The 18398-nt window shown below is 33.4% G+C and overlaps 2 protein-coding genes across 3 annotated transcripts in view; one reads left to right on the top strand and one right to left on the bottom strand.

Annotated features, from left to right (window-relative positions):
- LOC102808402 (spermatogenesis-associated protein 20-like) overlaps positions 1-10957 on the bottom strand; it is a 205716-nt gene extending 194759 nt beyond the window's left edge. Inside the window, exons 1-2 of the mRNA XM_085502612.1 lie at positions 10603-10957; positions 2265-2383 (exon numbers count right to left, since the gene is read on the bottom strand). Coding sequence (XP_085358738.1) covers positions 2265-2344 — 80 coding nt within the window. The 5' untranslated portion in view covers positions 2345-2383; positions 10603-10957. The remainder of the gene's footprint in view (positions 1-2264; positions 2384-10602) is intronic.
- LOC100374406 (uncharacterized) overlaps positions 10902-18398 on the top strand; it is a 179566-nt gene continuing 172069 nt past the window's right edge. Inside the window, exon 1 of one of the 2 annotated variants that reach the window (XM_085502610.1) lies at positions 10902-11399. In XM_085502610.1, the coding sequence (XP_085358736.1) occupies positions 11309-11399 (91 nt within the window). In that variant the 5' untranslated portion in view covers positions 10902-11308. The remainder of the gene's footprint in view (positions 11400-18398) is intronic. The other variant, XM_085502611.1, reaches the window with a different exon arrangement.

The raw sequence follows: 18398 nt of genomic DNA, 5'->3' as shown, positions 1-18398 counted from the left end.
CCACTTTCCTGAATGATGGCGTTAATTTTTGCTAGATAGTCCACAAAGTCGTCTCGGTTTTCAACATTATTCGTTGGAAGATAAACACACAAAATGAAAAGCCTATTGTTGTCCTCCAGAGTGATTTCCGCACCAAGTAATCTGGGGTCATTAAATGTTCTAATTTTAAGCGCACTTCCAAGTGTTTTATTCCATAATATAGCTGTCCCTCCATAAGGCCGACCAGAAAGTATATCACTGCTTGTATTAATGGCCGAAACACCAAATACATAAAAATCACTGTGAATCGTAGATAAGTACCCTAGGTCGTCATTTGTTAGCCAGTGTTCCTGAATTAGACAAATATCACATTCATCACATAGTTTATTGACAATTGGTCTACTAGACTTTATAGACCTACAGTTATACGTTACGATGTTAAGGTTCTGCATTAGTTACGACGAGGAAAGTACTTGCGCACCAACACTCCTTCCGGCCAGGCACTCGCATCCATGATTTTCTGAAAATTAGGCACTGTAGTTGTAAAACAAAATGATGAATATGTACTAAACTTAGTATCAAGACGAACACATTTAATATCGCTGACGTTCATGTTGGTTGATATATATTTATCTAGCATTTCAGCTGTAGTATCTGGACCCAGTCTGGACACGAAAACACTCATTCATTTATGAACTACAGTCATCTGGTCGGCGGATTTACGAGTACCAATCAAAACTTTACGGTCAACTTGGCGTATGTTCGCACGACTATCAGCGCTCTGCTCATTAGACTTATGTGGGTATTCTCGTAGCTTACGGAATGAGTCCGGGTTTGCAGATGAATCATGTATATGTATATCTGGATTCGTTGTTCCGTCGACAAGTGCACGTGCATAGCTACGGTGTCTATATCGGTGACGACGACTGCGTTGTATTGTGAAACCGTCTGAACCATCATCATGTTGATCATCATTTACACGTGTTTGGGTGCACTCCTGGCTATCAGTAATTACATGTACCTCATTACGTAACTGGTCGTTAACATTAGGTCGAGTTGGCGGCAAGGTAGCTTGAGTTTCAGGCTGACATTCAGGATAATGCGAATTTGGATTGGTGGACACTGACAGACACAGCTTGTTTTTTATATCACGAATATCATTAAAGACATCCATGAAACACTTGTTGATCACACCTACAGATTGCTTAAGTGCCTGAATATCACACTTCGACTGGCTATTGTCTTTCAGCAACAACGAGAAATCTACGTGATCCATAGTAATAGGCGGTAATTTCGACAAGTTTCTAGCAACAAAGCATGGTATATTGCTAGGATCGATCTCCTGGAGCAAAACAATAATATCTTGTACATTGTTGAGTGATTTCTTAGCACCCTGTTGCCTGATCAAACGACGAGAGCTGCGGCATCCACAGTGTTCAAACAAAAGGCATTTTGCATTGTCAATTTCAGACTCACCAAACGTATCCAAGCACAAGTTTACAATAACATCATTTGGCAAGATATCCATTTTATCGACAATAAAACAGAGCATTTCATTTATCACTGGTATAGATGTTGTGGCAGTGTCATTGCTGTCACGGCTCGATCCAGTAGCATCGAAGGCCAGGGTAGAGTCAATTTGGCCATTGTCTTCGGAGCTACTCATGGTCAACGTAGTTTTGAATCGCTTATTTCTACACGGTCCACATAAATCAAGATCACCTTGACAAAGAGAAACTCCATTAAATGTTCCACAATCACAGCAGCGAATATCATTCATCGTAGACTAAGTCGAGTACAAGATCGGTTACTTGAAATGAAGAGCCGAGCTACGACACGTCCTACCAACATGGCGTCTCGTATGTTCACTGGGTTTTAATTTAGCTTATTTCGCTGACTGGAAAATGCGCTAAATTAAAACCCAGTGAATATGTAAAATTTAGCATAGAACACATTATCTAAATGACGAAACAGTGAATTTAAAACCCACTGAATATGCCTGAAATGGTAAATCAATGTTATTTAAACCCAGTGAAAATTAGTCGTTTTACAGTATCCAGTTTCTACATTGAAATGAAAAAAAAATAAAAATTCGAAGAGTATCAGGTATTATATTAATAACCATCCTAATCAGCTTTATTTTATTTCAGTGAGCAGCAAGTTTTGACATTAGTCCAAACAGTACCCCAGGTAACAGTTATATTATTAAACAAAATTAGTCCAATTGAAAAATAGAACACTAAAATGACTATAAATTTCAGGTTATTACAACAAATTCAAATTACCTGGAATTCCTTGAAGAGATAAGCTTGGTAAATAGTCTTCTATGAGCTCTACGCAACAATGAAGCTAAGGCTACAGACATCACACTGTCAAATTCACCATATTCTTTGAAGCGATGAATCTAAAGACAGTCAAAGTCAATGTTATTAATAAAGCTGTACAAAAAAATGTACATACATACATGTATAGGGGATAACAGCTCACTTGCCATTAGCAGCCAAGTTTAAAATTGTAAGTTTTAATAGTAGGCAAGTACAAATTTGTTTATGTTTATTGTTTTTGCAAATAAAGTCTGTTTTTGCAGATATGAATGTTATAAATCATGTTTTAAGTTGTTCAAATTTCCCAGTTTTGTATCTCATTCAAATTCTGGCACAATTTTGTCATATTTTCGCAAATATGCCTAAAAAAGGTTTAAGGTCTGGCAGTAAAATGAGGTAGGTTGGGGTATTTTTTTCTTTTGGTCTAATAAACTACACAAAAACACAGATAAACCATAACAGCATTTAATTTTTAACATCAGATAAGGTGTCCATTGTAGCATTATGATTCACTAACAGAATAAGATTCACCTCCAATTTCATCATTCTGTGTGGTTTATCACTCAAACTTGCAAAAATATGTCATGATCGATATACATGACAACAATTATCAAGCAATTGCATTACATACAAGTAGTCTCCTAGCTGTGGGTCCATAACTCTTCTTGTGCCGGTCTTTGTATCATTAAATTTGTTATTTTCAGGCATTAGGACACAGAATAGCTATGGTTTCTCCCATAGACTTGCGTAACACAAACAAGTGACGCCAAATGGTGTCGCAAACAAAATACTAATGTCTGATGTTCCAAAGTTTGAACAAAATTCGTTCATTCGCAACTGAGATCCAGTTCATGAATGTCCGAAAGGCTCGACTTGGATGAATTTATAATTGAAATAGCAGCCATTTGGCTCATCAAACAATTACATGTGCATGTGTGTGCAACATGATGTAAAGTTTGAACATGTTTGGTCAAGGCATGTCAAAGATATGGCTTTGGAACAGCATTAATTAAATCGAAATGTAAATAAATCTGAAAAAAATAACAACATGCATCAAGACTCAAATCCCAGTGAATGGACTAAGTTTTAACTCCATCCATATATGATTGAGATCCAGTTCTGGACTGACAGAAATGCTTAATTATGATGAATTTTTAGCACAAAAATGGTGGGCCTTTTGCCCTAAGTATGTCTAAGATACAGATGGAATACATGCACGAATCAAAGACCTCTGTTAGAGGGTCTTTGCACGAATGCATGCTTGTAGTACTAATTCGATGAAAGAAAACAAACTGAAACAGCAACAAAAGACTTTTGTGGTCAGTGACAGGATTCTATTTCTGCCATGCACTTTGAAGTTTGATTAAAACAGGTATGTGATGTCAATGTTGGTGAAATGAAGACAAACATTTTGTAAGAAATACAGATATACCGGGTAGCATTTTAAGATTATTGATTTCAATGCTTGATGCAGTATAATCTGGTTCAGTAAGCAGGGGTTGAAGAATATGGGATTTTTCCACTGATCCAGGACTAGTGATAAGAAAATTGTCACTAGTCCGTGTAATAATTTCACTGGTTCTGAATTGATGTTTTAACATTATTTTTTATTTTCTAACAGCATATTCCCTTTTTAATACTTGTACATGAGTAAGTTACTTTTCTGATACAATCTCAGGTAATGGAGCATGTTCATCAGTTTTAGGTTGAGGTAACTTGTGTCCTGATATATGCCTTGAAGTTGACGAAGATAACAACCATTCAACAATTGCTGGGTAAGGATTATAATCAGCTAAATCTGGTCCTTCAGACATAACAAATAATTGGTTCTGAAAATTGTTATGATTTAGTCTAGTTCTGAGTTCAGTTTTTATAACATTCACTTTAGAAAAACCTCTCTTACAAGCACTAGTACTAAGTGATACTGTTAACATATATTCCAATAATTTCTTAACTGGTGCAGTAATAACATCATTTGCACTCTGTAGGATTATTGTGTATACATCCAAAAGTGTCTTTGACCTGTGTGTTTTGCAATAAAACTTCAAGTTTAACCAATCATTAATTATTGTCTCTCTTTCTGATTCACTGAAATATGACTTGACTACTGTATTGTTCATGAGTTCATTAATATCTTCATTGCCATATGTAGCCTATTCTTGTTTATCCATAGGCCACTGATGAAAGTTCAGGCACAACAACTGTTTAAATGGTGGTTCATTAAGTTCAATAAATCTGTTGTTTATATATTTAGTGGTTTTGTCAATCAGTTTTTCAAAAACTGGTGTATTATATTCAGCTGGTAATAAAATACCTTTAATTGCAATATCCCCAAAAGTTTTTGGTTCATAGCAGTCAATAAAATCTTTCATATTCGTACCAGAAACAGTTTTCAGAGCATTTAACTTCATAATAGTTTGTTCAATTTTATCAGGAAGTTCAATAACTAACAAAACTAAACCCAAAATCAAACTGTTACTCATGGCTGCTGTACACAAATATCAGACCTGTTTTTAGATTAAATTGTTATATACAGACACCACTATTATTTGTTATCAATAAAATCAATGGCCCGACGGACTATTAGTGCTTTTAATCCGGAGGTCCGACTAAGAAATTGACGAGTCCCGGACCTCGGACCACTGTAATAAAATAATAAAATTAGAATTTCCAAATAGAAGCGAATACATACAAATGTACATGAAAAAAAGTTGAAAAGATTCCATTTTACTGCACAAGAGAATCTCATACTGTATATAATAGAAATCTATTATGAAGAAAAAAAAAAGATTTATGACATTTTCATTTCTTAAAAAAAATTTTGATCATAAAATTTTGTTTCATATTTGATTAATCTGTGATAATGAAAGTATGGAGATTAATTCGATACACAAGTTGATTACCTTATGTACAGCATTTATACCAGTATTAACAAATAATGAAGGACACTGTTCATGATTTGAATATTTATATGTTGTAGTTGTATTGTGAACAAACTTAGTTGAAAGCCCTTTTGATTTTGAGCAAATTAAATCTGAATGTTTTGGCATTCACAATGAAACCCATCATGCATTGCTGTTTGATTCCACTTTGGGTGCATGCTATGGAACACATTTAACCTAAAAATTATGTAATATTCAAAGTTTGCAATGGTAACATGCAAAATAGTCAATAAATTTATGGAAATAATGGCTATACATAAAACATTGAATATTTATTTGAGTTCATCTTTGACTGTTGAACAGAGAATCGAATATGTGTTGACTTGATGACACTTTAAGATGCTGAAAACTCTGAATCCACAGAGGTATTCAGTGGTATTTGACTGTTGGCAAGAAATTTCTCATGCAGATATCCTGTGCAAATACCGTAACTGTTACAATAATATTACCGTAAAATACACATATAACTTAGCATGTCGAAATAATTTGTTGCTGGCAAAACAACTTGTTCACAAAAAAGTACATATGTCTGATATAATGTCTTGGAGTTTAGTGTTTATTTTATTGAACATGTGCTGCACGACGACAACCTCTCTAAGTCCCCTCCCCCTCCACACACACTTAACTCTATGTGGGGGTTATGATTTGTGACTGGGTTATATCCAAAATAAGTAAGAAATGCCAGGCTATGCAAACAAATCAATCACAAGAAAGGAATACGTAAGTAATAAACAAGTAGAGTAGTTTATTACGTCAATACAGTACATCCACTGATATACAGGAGAATTTACCATAAAGTAACATGTAAGCAAACTTTAAACATAACAACGCGGTTAAGACTGCTGCTAAAATAGTTGCGCATCCTATTTATAGGCTCGGTAGGATACTGAACCATAGGCGGGAATGTTCCTAATTGGCCAAAAGTTAACATTATACAAATACGTAATAAAGTGGTGTTTTCTATCACATTCGCACTTGTGTCACCAGCATATCTATTTATAGACATGGTTTAAAGCAAAAAATTGTACATGTATCAAATATATAAAGTACTCAAAACAGTATTTAAGAAAACTTTAATAATACAAGTGTTTTCGAATGATAACGATCAAATGCTTAACACGACACTCTATTCCTAATCCTGCCCCTCCCCCATTATAATAATAATAATATAATATTTATTTATTGCATCTTTAGAAATACAGTATTTCTATCAGTACAGTAGCAATAAAAGTATAACAAAGTATAATAATAGTAATGAAATAATAAAGAAAGAGAAAATATTAAAATGTTAAGTATAAAAGTAAGATGTAATGTGTTAAATTTTTTTTACTAATACTAATAAGTTTAATAATAATAAAACTAAGACTAATAATAATAAAATCCAAAACTATCAACTATCTATTCTTTCTTGAAAGGCTTTGTAAATAAACTGTGAAACCTTTTATATAAATTTCACAATCATCTGCACTGAGCAATTGAATGAATGTATTGTGTGCATCATGTGATAGAAAATTAAATTCAGACACAAGTTGTTGGCGCAAGTTTCCATATTTTGGACAGATGATGAGAAAGTGAAATTCATCCTCAATCACATTCATGTTGCACTGTTTGCATTTTCTTTCATTTACTGGTGTTTAGGGTATGTGTACCTGCCCTTTTCAATTTCAAGTTTGTGTGTGCTTGTTCTCAATTTTAGTAATGCATTTCTATGGTTAATGTTTTGTAGTGTCAAATACGGCTCAAAATAGTATTTAAATTTGATTTTTGCAAATGTTCTAAGTTTACTATTATCATTTGAGATTTGTGACTTCCACTGGTTTACATATTTTTGTTTTATATTTGCTTCAATGTTATTTATAATCTTATGAATTTTTCTTTTTGGAATACCTGTTGTAATGATGTGTAATAATTATCTTTTAATATTTTATTTACTGATTATAACCATGTATGTTGTTCATAGTATGCTTGTTTTGTAAGGTCAGAAAGAGTTTGATGTCAGTGTTCCCTTCCAATGTTTTGTTCAGTATAAACATAGCTTTGCATGCTTTCTCTGCTAATGTTCTCTTTGCTTCTATAAAATTTCCAGATGATGAGATTATTATCCCAAGATAAGTATAACTTGACACACGGCTAATAATCGTATTTTTGTAATAGAAGTATTCAGATGTTTTTAATGATTTATTCCTAAAAATTAAGATTTTTGTTTTAGATATATTTATTTCTAGGTTCCATTCAGAACACTCCTTTTTTACTTTCGAACATTTTCGAGTGATTTTGTGTCCTGATTTTATGGTTGCGTATGTCAGGAGATACATGTTTTTTATAACTAAATATAGTTTACCATTAATACCAGCCTTTAAAAGTTTATAAAATAGCCCATTTCTCCATACATTATCAAAAGCTTTTTGAAAATCTACAAAGCAACAATAGAATTTTTTATTCTTTTCAAGATATTTTTCAATTATTGTTTTATTAAAGTACAAATACTTTGTCTGTTGTGCAATGATTTTTTCTGAATCCTGCTTGATTATTGTTGATAATTTTGTTGTCCTCTAAGTATTGTGTAAGTCTTGAGTTTATGATGGAGCAGAACGCATTGCCGATACTGCTGGAGACAGAAATTCCTCTGTAATTATTTGGATCATGACTGTCACATTTCTTATATAGGTGTGTTATAATGCTGGTATTCCACATGTCTGGAAATATACCTGCATCTAGTAATTAAATTGAATAATTCTAGATTTGTTATTTTAGTATGTATGTTGTTGTCACTATTCTGAGTGGTATTTTCATTTAAAATTTTGTAGTATTGTAACTATTTCTCAGGTGATATTGGGTTGTTGCTATCTTTTTTTGAATCTTTCATAGCATTTATAATTTTCCAAAATTCTTTTTTTTTTTTTTTTTTTTTTTTTTGAGATTTGATAGTTTGTTTAATAACAAATTTTGTTTCTCTCTTTTTTTCTTTTTAATAAATCGTTTGAATTTTTTCTTTTTACTGTAATATGTCTCACGAAGGTTGTTATCATATGGAAACTTGCTCAGCAACTTAGCTGTTTTTATGAGATCATTTTTTATTGTTTGACATTCTTTATCAAACCACTTTTTCTTTCTTTTCTTTGACTGTGGTTTACATTTGTTTAATATTGGTGTTGCTGATGTATCTATTATTGAGTTAAATGTTTTAACTGCTTCATTAAAACCCCATCATTATTTTTTTCATATTTTCTCTCTAGAAATAAATTAATTTTTTGTTGTACCCTGTCTGAGACCAATGTATCTTGATATGTGAAGGTGTACAATAGATTCCATTTCCATGTTTTGGGTAGACAGTATAATTGTTCGTTGTTTGTGTCATTATCTAATTATAAATGTTCTGGTAGTTTAAGAAGACAAGAAATTTGGCAATGGTCTGAATAAAAGGTAAAATCTACTGTACTGACCCCATTATAGTGGAAACATGTAAAATTTTCTGTTGAATCACCAGGGATTCTCCCATTTAATATATTCAAATTACAATTTTTACATAAATTTATCAACATGTTTCCATAAGAGTTGACAGTTATATCCTTATTATGACGTGGGTCATTATCATCTATGTTGTAAGAATCTGGTAAAGGTATGAATCTAGAGGTATCATTTTCAATATAATCTGGCAAAATTCCAGTTCTACTGTTAAAGTCTCCTTGAATTATAATGTCACCCAATTTAGAATACTCTGTAATCTTTTTTCAAGATTATCAAAGAAATTTTGTTTAGCATATGTTGAGTTAATATGAGGATTGTAAAGAAAACAAATATAGATATCAGTTGTGGTATTGAAGAATCTTTTCTCTAGTTTACACCATATTATGTCTTCTTCATTCATGTTATGATTTTTATTCCTTTTTTTAGTTCTTGTTTGATTATAACTGAGATTCCTCCTCTTCTTTGAGATTGTCTTATAATTGATTGTGTATAGTATCCTGGAATTTGAAGTTTATCCTTTGTACTGTTATCAAGCCAGGTTTCCCCAAGCCCAATGATGCCATGTTCAGTAATTTTGTTAATAAAATCATTGTCACCTACGTTATTACCCAAGCCCTCAACGTTCCAGTAGGGGATTGATAATGCCGTTCTCTGTATTCTACTCATTCTTAAATATGGCTATCTTTTGGCCTTTGACTATATTGTGTGTAATACTGTGATGGGTATATATTGGATGAGTAGTACCTGGGTTCATTCCATGCTGATTGTACATATATGCTTGTCTCAATATTGGTCTTTCTTTTGGTATAGGGACTCTGGTCTTCTTAACATTGGTTTGCTGATATCTATTCACTCCCAGTATTGGTGCTACTTTATCTTTCATGTTTTTTTACAAGTTTGGCAGTTCCATACATGTTGAGAATTCCATCAAGAAGAAGCTGCTCTGGACTTATATTTCCGTTATCGATGTAAATAAGATTACTTTTCCTATAACATAATGTTTTCAGTTCCTTATTTAATTTGTCAATCTCTTCATTTAAGTATGTATTTTGTCTTCTATTTACGATTGATGATATACATATTTTAGCATTTGGATATTTCTGTTCAGCATGTATTACAAGATCTAAGAAGTCAACCATACATGATTCTGTAGAACACCCATCACTTATGTCGTTTGTTCCTACATGTATAACAATTACTTGTATATCATCAGATGTGGTACCTTGTAAATATATATCCACATCATTAATTGTCTTTCCGCGAAGAGTTTTTATCTGTGTATTTCTGTATAGCCCTTTACGGCCTATGTTTTTCAGTATTGAGTCGCCCACTATAATGTATGTAATGATAATAATATATATTACTGTGAACGAAAAATCAACCCAGCCAGCAGAATTGCAATATAGCTCTCTGTTTTTGTAACAAAATAATAATATATCAGCTTACCATTCCAAACTGTTACATTTAAGCTATCAATATTTCTATTTTGTTTGAAAAACAGTGAGCTATATGGCAATACTACTGGTTGGGTTGCTGTTTGTAATCGACAGTGCTGGACATAGTGCCTAAGAATGCGAATGGTCAACACCAAATGTGTCACAATAACAATGCTACCTTAGAGTGCCCTCTTATAACACTAAAAAGTCCCTCTTCATAAACTAGCATTTTGTCAACATCACATCCGGTTATCATTGTTTTTATACGTTAAATTAAACCAAGTATAATCACGGTTACAAGTAACTTTGGTATAAATAATTAAAGTCACTGACATCGGTTTCCTATTTTGGATTTGAGTCGTCAGTTTTAGCGAAATTTCAACCGTTAGTAATTTCTTGTCCATTATATAAAAAACAAAACAAAGATAATGTGCTAAATTTAGAGAAACTCACATTGAATACTTCAATCAAAAGCTTTCAAGTATTTTTGCAGCTCGTCAGAACCATAGATGTGCTATGTCTTCACCGACTTCGAAATACATTGATCAATAGCGTACCTTTGCAGTACACAATTCAACGGATATTGTTATACATATTATAAGCATATAATATATTAAGCATAATGTAACGTATTTACCAAATTATGATATTAAGTATTGGATATGACATGAAAACGTCGAAAACACAAATATCCTGCTTATTGAACTATGTTCTGATAATGCAGTCTACTTTAAAATTCAGACCGACCCGACGTCACATGTAATAAACTCAGTGATTGGTGGGCAATTTACGCGTGCGCTTGAGCGTTCAGGAAATAATGAGTGTTTCCCAGAGAAATCTGAAGTTGTAAAGCTTACAGCGTTTTGACGTGGCTGTAAATTCATACAGCACTTTATAAACATACGTATCGATGTTTGCCGGTGTATTCTAGCTGTTCGAATTGCCACGGGATGCGTTTATGTGTGATAACGTGGTGTCGCGTCCGTGACATTATCTCAACAAGTTTGGCGACCGTGGGACATCTGGTAGTGGATAACAAGTTGTATTGCGTTGCGATTTTCGACACGACTATTTGATTATGTGCCTACGGTCTACACAACTTTTGCTACAGTTCTATCTGCATATATTCTCGTGATTCGGGTTGTTTTGATTTCCAGTCATGGGTAAAGAACAGGAACTCCTACAAGCTGTTAAAAATGAAGATCTGAGTGCTGTACAAAGGATTGTATCGAAATTGAAATCCAAACCTAGTAAGTTATGTGTTTGATGCCAGTTACTTTTCGCTTTACCGCTCGTACTTTGTCCGTGTCGGTGTCACATTCGATCGTTCCCCGGAGCTAGAAGCTAGACTAGTAGCCTTGTTTCCCTGGGACAACTTGGTGTTTTGTAACCGTTTTGTTGTTGTTTTGCACCAAAGTGGAATCAAATTTCGTCTTCAATGACAAGGTAAAAGTTTTCAACACGGCGACAACACTGACCAGATTGAACTTGAGCCGAGTTCCCTGTCAGATTTTGATAAGCTGTTGACATATGTAAATCGCGACACATCGGTCATGTCAACAGGCTGTTTACTGTCTGGATAATCAGATATGATACTCGTTTTTTTGAAATCTTGATTTGGTCAGGCATTGTGATAATTCGCCGAACAGATCCCAACACAGCAGTTTGCTATTTTCTGTCTATCACAAGGTGTGATACAATCATGCCAATTCGCAATGTTTATTTATGAAAGCATTCGTCTGTTCACTTTTATTTTGTTTACCATTGGGTTGCACGACTCTAACTTTTCACACTGTACCGTCTTCTTAGCACTTCATATAGTGCTGTGTTGATCTGGACACAAGTAAATGACAACGCAGGTCTACATGTTTCTCTAAATTTTTGTCTTGAATACTTTCCACCACAAATAATTATAACTGGACCATGTTCATTTAAAAGTGAATAATGTCGTTGAAGTTATAGCATAATTGCAGGGGTTTCATTAAGAGCTGGATTCCGGCCATATGGCCTGCTACAAGCCCAAATTGGCTGTATTTTCTCTGTCCCGTGACTGCCTACGCTGGTCTCTCTGCAGTGCTTCACACTGTAGAGAGCCTTTTCATTTATAGTTCCACCTGTTGTTACAGGATGATGGCCTGTGAAATTTGTGAAACCCCTGAATTGTGTTTGCATATTCACATAATTTGGAAAGTATAGAGAACCTCTCAGTAAAACACTACGCTTTCAACATACGCACATATTCCATATATTCAGGACTATGTATAACTCAAACTGTATACCATCAACTGTTTTCAGAATTATAATGGCAGTCACACCTCTCCATATTGTGAGGCTCCAGAGACATTTTCACTGTTTCAAAATTTTGCAATTATTCTCTTGTAAAATTAAAGTAATCTACAGTATATAACAACATATATATCAGTGGGGAAGCACAAATGGCAAAATTACTGTTTTGTTTGGTAAGGCCAGCAAGTTCTGTTTGTGATATGGTTTTCTTTCTTTGATTGCAGAATAAACTAAATTCCTCAACACAATCTAATATAGGTGTTCATAAAAGTATCTCAGTTTCTCTGCACACACCATGGCTATCCTATATACATACTCTCATAATGGGTTTGAGAGAGCTTTTCACCAAAACACCTTGGTATAGTTGTCAGTGGAAGAAAGTCAACACAAAAAAAAAACTATTGCAGTAAACAGTTGAAATTCTTATAACATACGTCATGTTTATAACTAACTTGACAACTTTTGTGTTTCCATGAGAAACTCAATTTGTAAACCTGATCTAGTTTACTATACGTTTTAATTTTAAATTGTTATTTGTTTCTTCTACTGTACTGTAATACTTTTTGCTGGAAAAACTTGTTTGGTGTTTTGTATGGAGTTTATTTTCAATGATCTTTGAGTTGAATGTAAACATAGGTATTTTTGCTGAATTTTATTTTTATAGAATCATCCCTTCAGCAAAAATAGCAAGAATAAATTACAAGCGAAAATTAAGTATTTTACAGTACCTGTATATTCACTGCTTTCATATGAAATGCAAGTTGTTTGTTTGACAAATGACTTCAAATTCATATCAAGATTTTGTATTTTTTAAAACACTAGGTCTGAGAAAAAGACAGTCTTGGGTGTATGTAATATGATCCACTTGACATAAAATTTCACAGGAATGAGTCCTGGCACACAATTTGAGGAACTATTTTTGACTTGCTGTGGTTTTATTAGAAGGCACAAGATGGCTAAATAGCATTTTGAACTTTAGCTTATCAGTGAACTGACTCTGGTATTGCACAGTGGAACCACACAGTCAGTTTACCTGCCTACTCAATTTCTAATAAATGAGAAAAAATAAATTCTCATCACTTTCTTAATTGCAATTCTGAAAGCATACATGTATATCTAGCTGGGTGTTTTTTTAACCAATTTGACAAATAGATGAAAATAAGTAAGTAAGCGAGAGAAACTTCTTTATATAATTTTTCTGTAATTTGTATATCTGGTTGTTCATACATGTATAAATTGTTGCCTAAGTGATTTTGACATTTACATATTAATGAATTATGCTTAAAACGTTTTTCTGTCAATAATAAATTCAGCTGACTCAACTAAAGATCAAATTAATTATTACCTAATTCTTTATTTCAATAATTCAAAACGACTCGGTTTTTACCTTGTTATAGCAAAATCATAAAAGTAAAGTAATTGACAAATTTAATGTATGGTGTATTAAAACATTATTTGACTACAATAACAAACTCCCAAATGATGTGACACATGTAATAATTAATTACACTACTTCTGTAGCAAATTTGTTGCAATAAAATTGACAATACTCAATCTGCCAATCTGCCATGATGAATTATTCAAAATATAAATAAATAATGTGTTTTCCAGATTTAAAAATTAATTAAGGAAATTTCAGTCATAAAAATAACTGCAGACATCATGCGGAAAATTCCTGGCCCATAAGATGAAGAAATTGTCGGAAGTAATGGAAGAAATTAAGGAAGTATGAATTGATTTACTTGCTGAAGAGACAGGAAATCATAAATGACATTTTAGCTTGATACAGTAATGAACTGTCAGTCAGTGACTTAATGTGCAATCAGTTGAAAAAACAACTTGGCAGGGATTCCTCATTCTCAACAATTACGATTTAAACTCAAATCAAGTACTGCAAAATTAGCTTGAATGTTATTAAAGGCACCAACATAAATTCAATAGTGATGTATTCATGATTTGTGATTGCATTGTGATTTTATGTTCGATGGTTTGCCTGTAGATCATGTATACCAATATACATGTATTATTTGTTTCAAACAGTGAACCTAAGAAGACTGTAATTTTGTGTTAACTTGTGTTAAGTTTGACCTTCACTCTGCCAGTGTGTCAGAGACAATTTTAAACCATCAGAAGAGCACTCATAAGGACTGAAAACCACAACTATATAACATATAGAAAATGTTAGTAGATAATCACATAGTCCTTGGGAATTATTCAATATACATTGTAACCAGACATTTTAGGCATTGACCCTTCATCAGTACAATATCTTTCTGTTGAGATATTACCGGTACCCTGAATGTCAATATTGAAGGTTGTGGTCGCCTGGATGACTGTTGGCATTTACTTTTGCCATTTACTTTTGCCATTTACTTTTGCATTTAATGTATTCTACTTGTTACCGGTAGTTGAAGGATAGACATCTTGATCACTTAAGATTTCAGAGACTTGGAGCCTGCCTGACTGAAAGATGCAGCTTTGATATTATGATGAAGTGTGGAGACTGAATGTCAATGAGGAATTAGTGGTGCCTACATTTTGTAAAAAGACACCAAAGTGTAGATACACCTCAATCGTCCCACATGTCTCATGAATTAATCGTTTTTGAAATTTGATTCACATTGTTCTGTGTTCTTTGCACTTTAACCCAAAGTGTTCTGTGTTGCTTTAATCATACTGTCGGAATGAATGTATGTCACGGTATACATTGTGTTATTCTATGTGGAAAATAGATAATAGTATAATCTTCACTAATCAGATTACGAACCATTGCAGCTATTGTTGAGTGAATGAGACTTTTTTACCGAAAACAGAAATTTCCATATTATTTCAGAAACGGTGAAATTAACACTTTCTACAAATTTTTATACTAAATTGAAAAAAAAATATATATATATTTTCATGCATATTTCATTCATATTTGCTCAATTAGGAAAAACATCTCTAATAGAAATGCATACATGTAGACATCCCAAATTGCGATTTGTTGTGTACTGAATCATTAAAATATTAAACTCATAGTTGCTGTTGGAAGTAAAGTAAGCAAATAATACCGAATAAACGGCAAGGTAAATACTATGTCAAATTATAGTAAACACGTACTGCGTGTGTGACTCGAACCGGCGCTCGTGTACGACATCTAATCTCCTAGATTTACACCACTACACGTCTTCCCCTTGGCCACTGGGCATCCCCAAAAAAGGATGCTTAATAAACGAGCTTATTACGTGCAGAGAACATGAAAATATTACTTATTTTGACCATAGAAACACCTGTAATTTATATAAACGTGAGGCCGCCATGTGCTGCAAATAACAATATACAGATTGAAATTTATGTGTTTTCTATGCTGATCTGTTTACAGCTCACATCTCTACTTATGTTAATTACATCTACTGCAGTATGTTTATTTGGGCCTCTGTGCTGTATTCAGTTGCCTTTTAGATTGATGTGTTGTTGTGTATGCTGTTCATAGCTACTCTGCTGATAATTCTACTTATGTATCTTGTTTAACTCTATGTGTTTTTCATTCTTTTTATTCTTACTTCAATCACTAACAGTGTATTGTTTGTGCCTTTATCAAAATGCTTTGCTACAGTATATTGTTTCCTGTTGTGTAAGTACCCATGTGAAAAGGAGCTAGGCGTCAACTGCCCATTACTGTCCTTGTTATATGCCTATGAATTATATTAATATTACAATGTGAAATTGACTATTCTGGGTAGAGTTTCTTGATACACTACTTTTTATGTACACATTATATCCAGTTGGGGTGGGTTTTACCAAGCAAGTTTATAAACCTATAAACAAATATTTCGTAAATAACACTGACCGTGAAATACGCCTTTGAAAAGTATTACTAATGGAATATTTTATATTGCAATTTTTTTCAATTTGAATTACCCCCGGTAGTTGCATTGCAATGCATTAGTAATAATGTAAATACATATATACATTCCTTTATTTCATTGTTGAGACTGAGTTATACAGTCTGTTACATACTACAATTTATCTACTGTTGAATACTTTATTTTCGCTGGAATTAATTTTCGCTGAAAAGGCTTTTTTGGCGTTTTGTGTGGAACTTATTTTCACTGATTTTTGATGAATTTAATGTGAAATATAGGAAAAAAAGTATATTCGCTGGATTTTATTTTCACGGAATCATTCCTTCAGCGAAATTAGCGAAAATAAATTCCAAGCGAAAATAAAGTATTCTTCAGTATATTGGAAAACGGTTATGGGAATTATTAATTTCAATAAACAATATTCAACTACCCTTTGAAACACAAATAAGATCATAATGGTACCGTATTTATCCAAGTATAAGCCCAGGGTCCTGAACATGGAAAATTGCCAAAAAATAGGGGTGGACATTTGCCAGGATATCCCCGGCAAAAAAATGAAAATTCACGAAAATTGACAACATGCAGATCAAACTGCGGGGAATACAACGACAAAAGAAAACATGCAACAGAGATAAATGAACAATATGCAACATTAGAAGTAAAACAAAACTAATGTATTGCTTATAATGTGACAAATAAACCAGAAATAATAAAAACCGACAGTGAGGAATCATTTGAATCAGGATTTTCCCACCGACAAACATACCCAATACGCGTGAACTCAAAATGAATTAAAATGTCAAGGGTTAAACTGCGTAAAATGATTTCCGGTCTGGACAAATTACGAATCAACCGTCATACAAGATCAATAATAATTTACAAATTTACATATTAAAAATTATAAAAATTCATAGCTATTCGAAAAAACTTCTCAGATCTTTATTTGTACGTTCATTGCCATCTTCGTCAAACTCAAAACCCTCAAAGTCCAAGTCAGCATTACTGTAGCCGTCAAACAAAATCCCTACAACTTTTTTCTGAAGTTCATCATATAGTCCCACACAATTTGGACTTAGCACTTTTATTCCATGGATTTCGCAGTCTCTCAGCTTGGCACTTTTCATTCATGTCTAATCACAATATAAAAGAGACAAGAAAAATGGGGTCGCTCTGCTGCGATGGCACACGATGCCTTTGTTTACAGTCTGGCAATCATATTTGTTGGCAGTTGGCATTGCAAAATTGCTGGCCCCAGTTATGGATTCACAAGCTGCTACTAAATATTTTATAAAGCCAAAATAACGTGATTCCAACCTCTCTCCCAGGTACGAATTGCTACAATATTGCAACATTGGTTTCATTGTTGACGACGCTAAAGCCGAACGAGTGTGACACTTGCTTCGCGGCTCTCCTTATATGATTTGCTTTAATCGTTTCCTAGGAAGCACAAACCAAACAGCCGGTCCTTTTTCGGGCCACGACATATTTCAAAAAGAGAACTACCATTTCTGCTTTAATATATATTTTTATAGACTTGCTGACTATTATGATTCTGAAAAAAAAAATCTTGAAAAATAAATGTAAATCAGTAGTGAACGTGCTGCCCTGAATGCAGAAAGCGAAATACCTATTTTACTGTGACATCTATTTCGCATTCACCCCTTGTTTTACGCAATTAACAATTATATTTGAAGAATTTTAATAAGCATTATGACAAACTTAAAAAAAGGGGGTCGGCATTTGCCTCGGCATGGACTCTTACCCTGATAAGTACGGTAGTGTTTATTGGTCTTTGAAACTAGAGGCATTATCAGAGTATGGGTCTTATTTTGGAACTCCTGCCAGGATGGTATTCCCAGAATAGCACCAGTTAAAGAAACATAAAACTTTAATTCTCAACAAGGATGAAAGGACCTGTTACTGAGACAAAGTCCTACTCAACGTGAAATCCACCTGATACGAAACCCACTTATCGCGGAAGCCACTTACCACAAAGCTACTAGTGTGCACAGTAAAATGATTAAATTTTTTGAGAAAAGAATTTTATAGGTTTTCATTTGGCAAGGAGTCAGTGATTTGTTCTTCAGACAGGGAGTCAAGGATTTGTACACTTGG

This window comes from Saccoglossus kowalevskii, chromosome 8, assembly GCF_978046115.1.
Source record: "Saccoglossus kowalevskii chromosome 8, keSacKowa6.1, whole genome shotgun sequence".
NCBI lineage: Eukaryota > Metazoa > Hemichordata > Enteropneusta > Harrimaniidae > Saccoglossus > Saccoglossus kowalevskii.
Note: the sequence above shows the minus strand (reverse complement) of the source record. Positions and strands in the feature narration are given on the sequence as shown.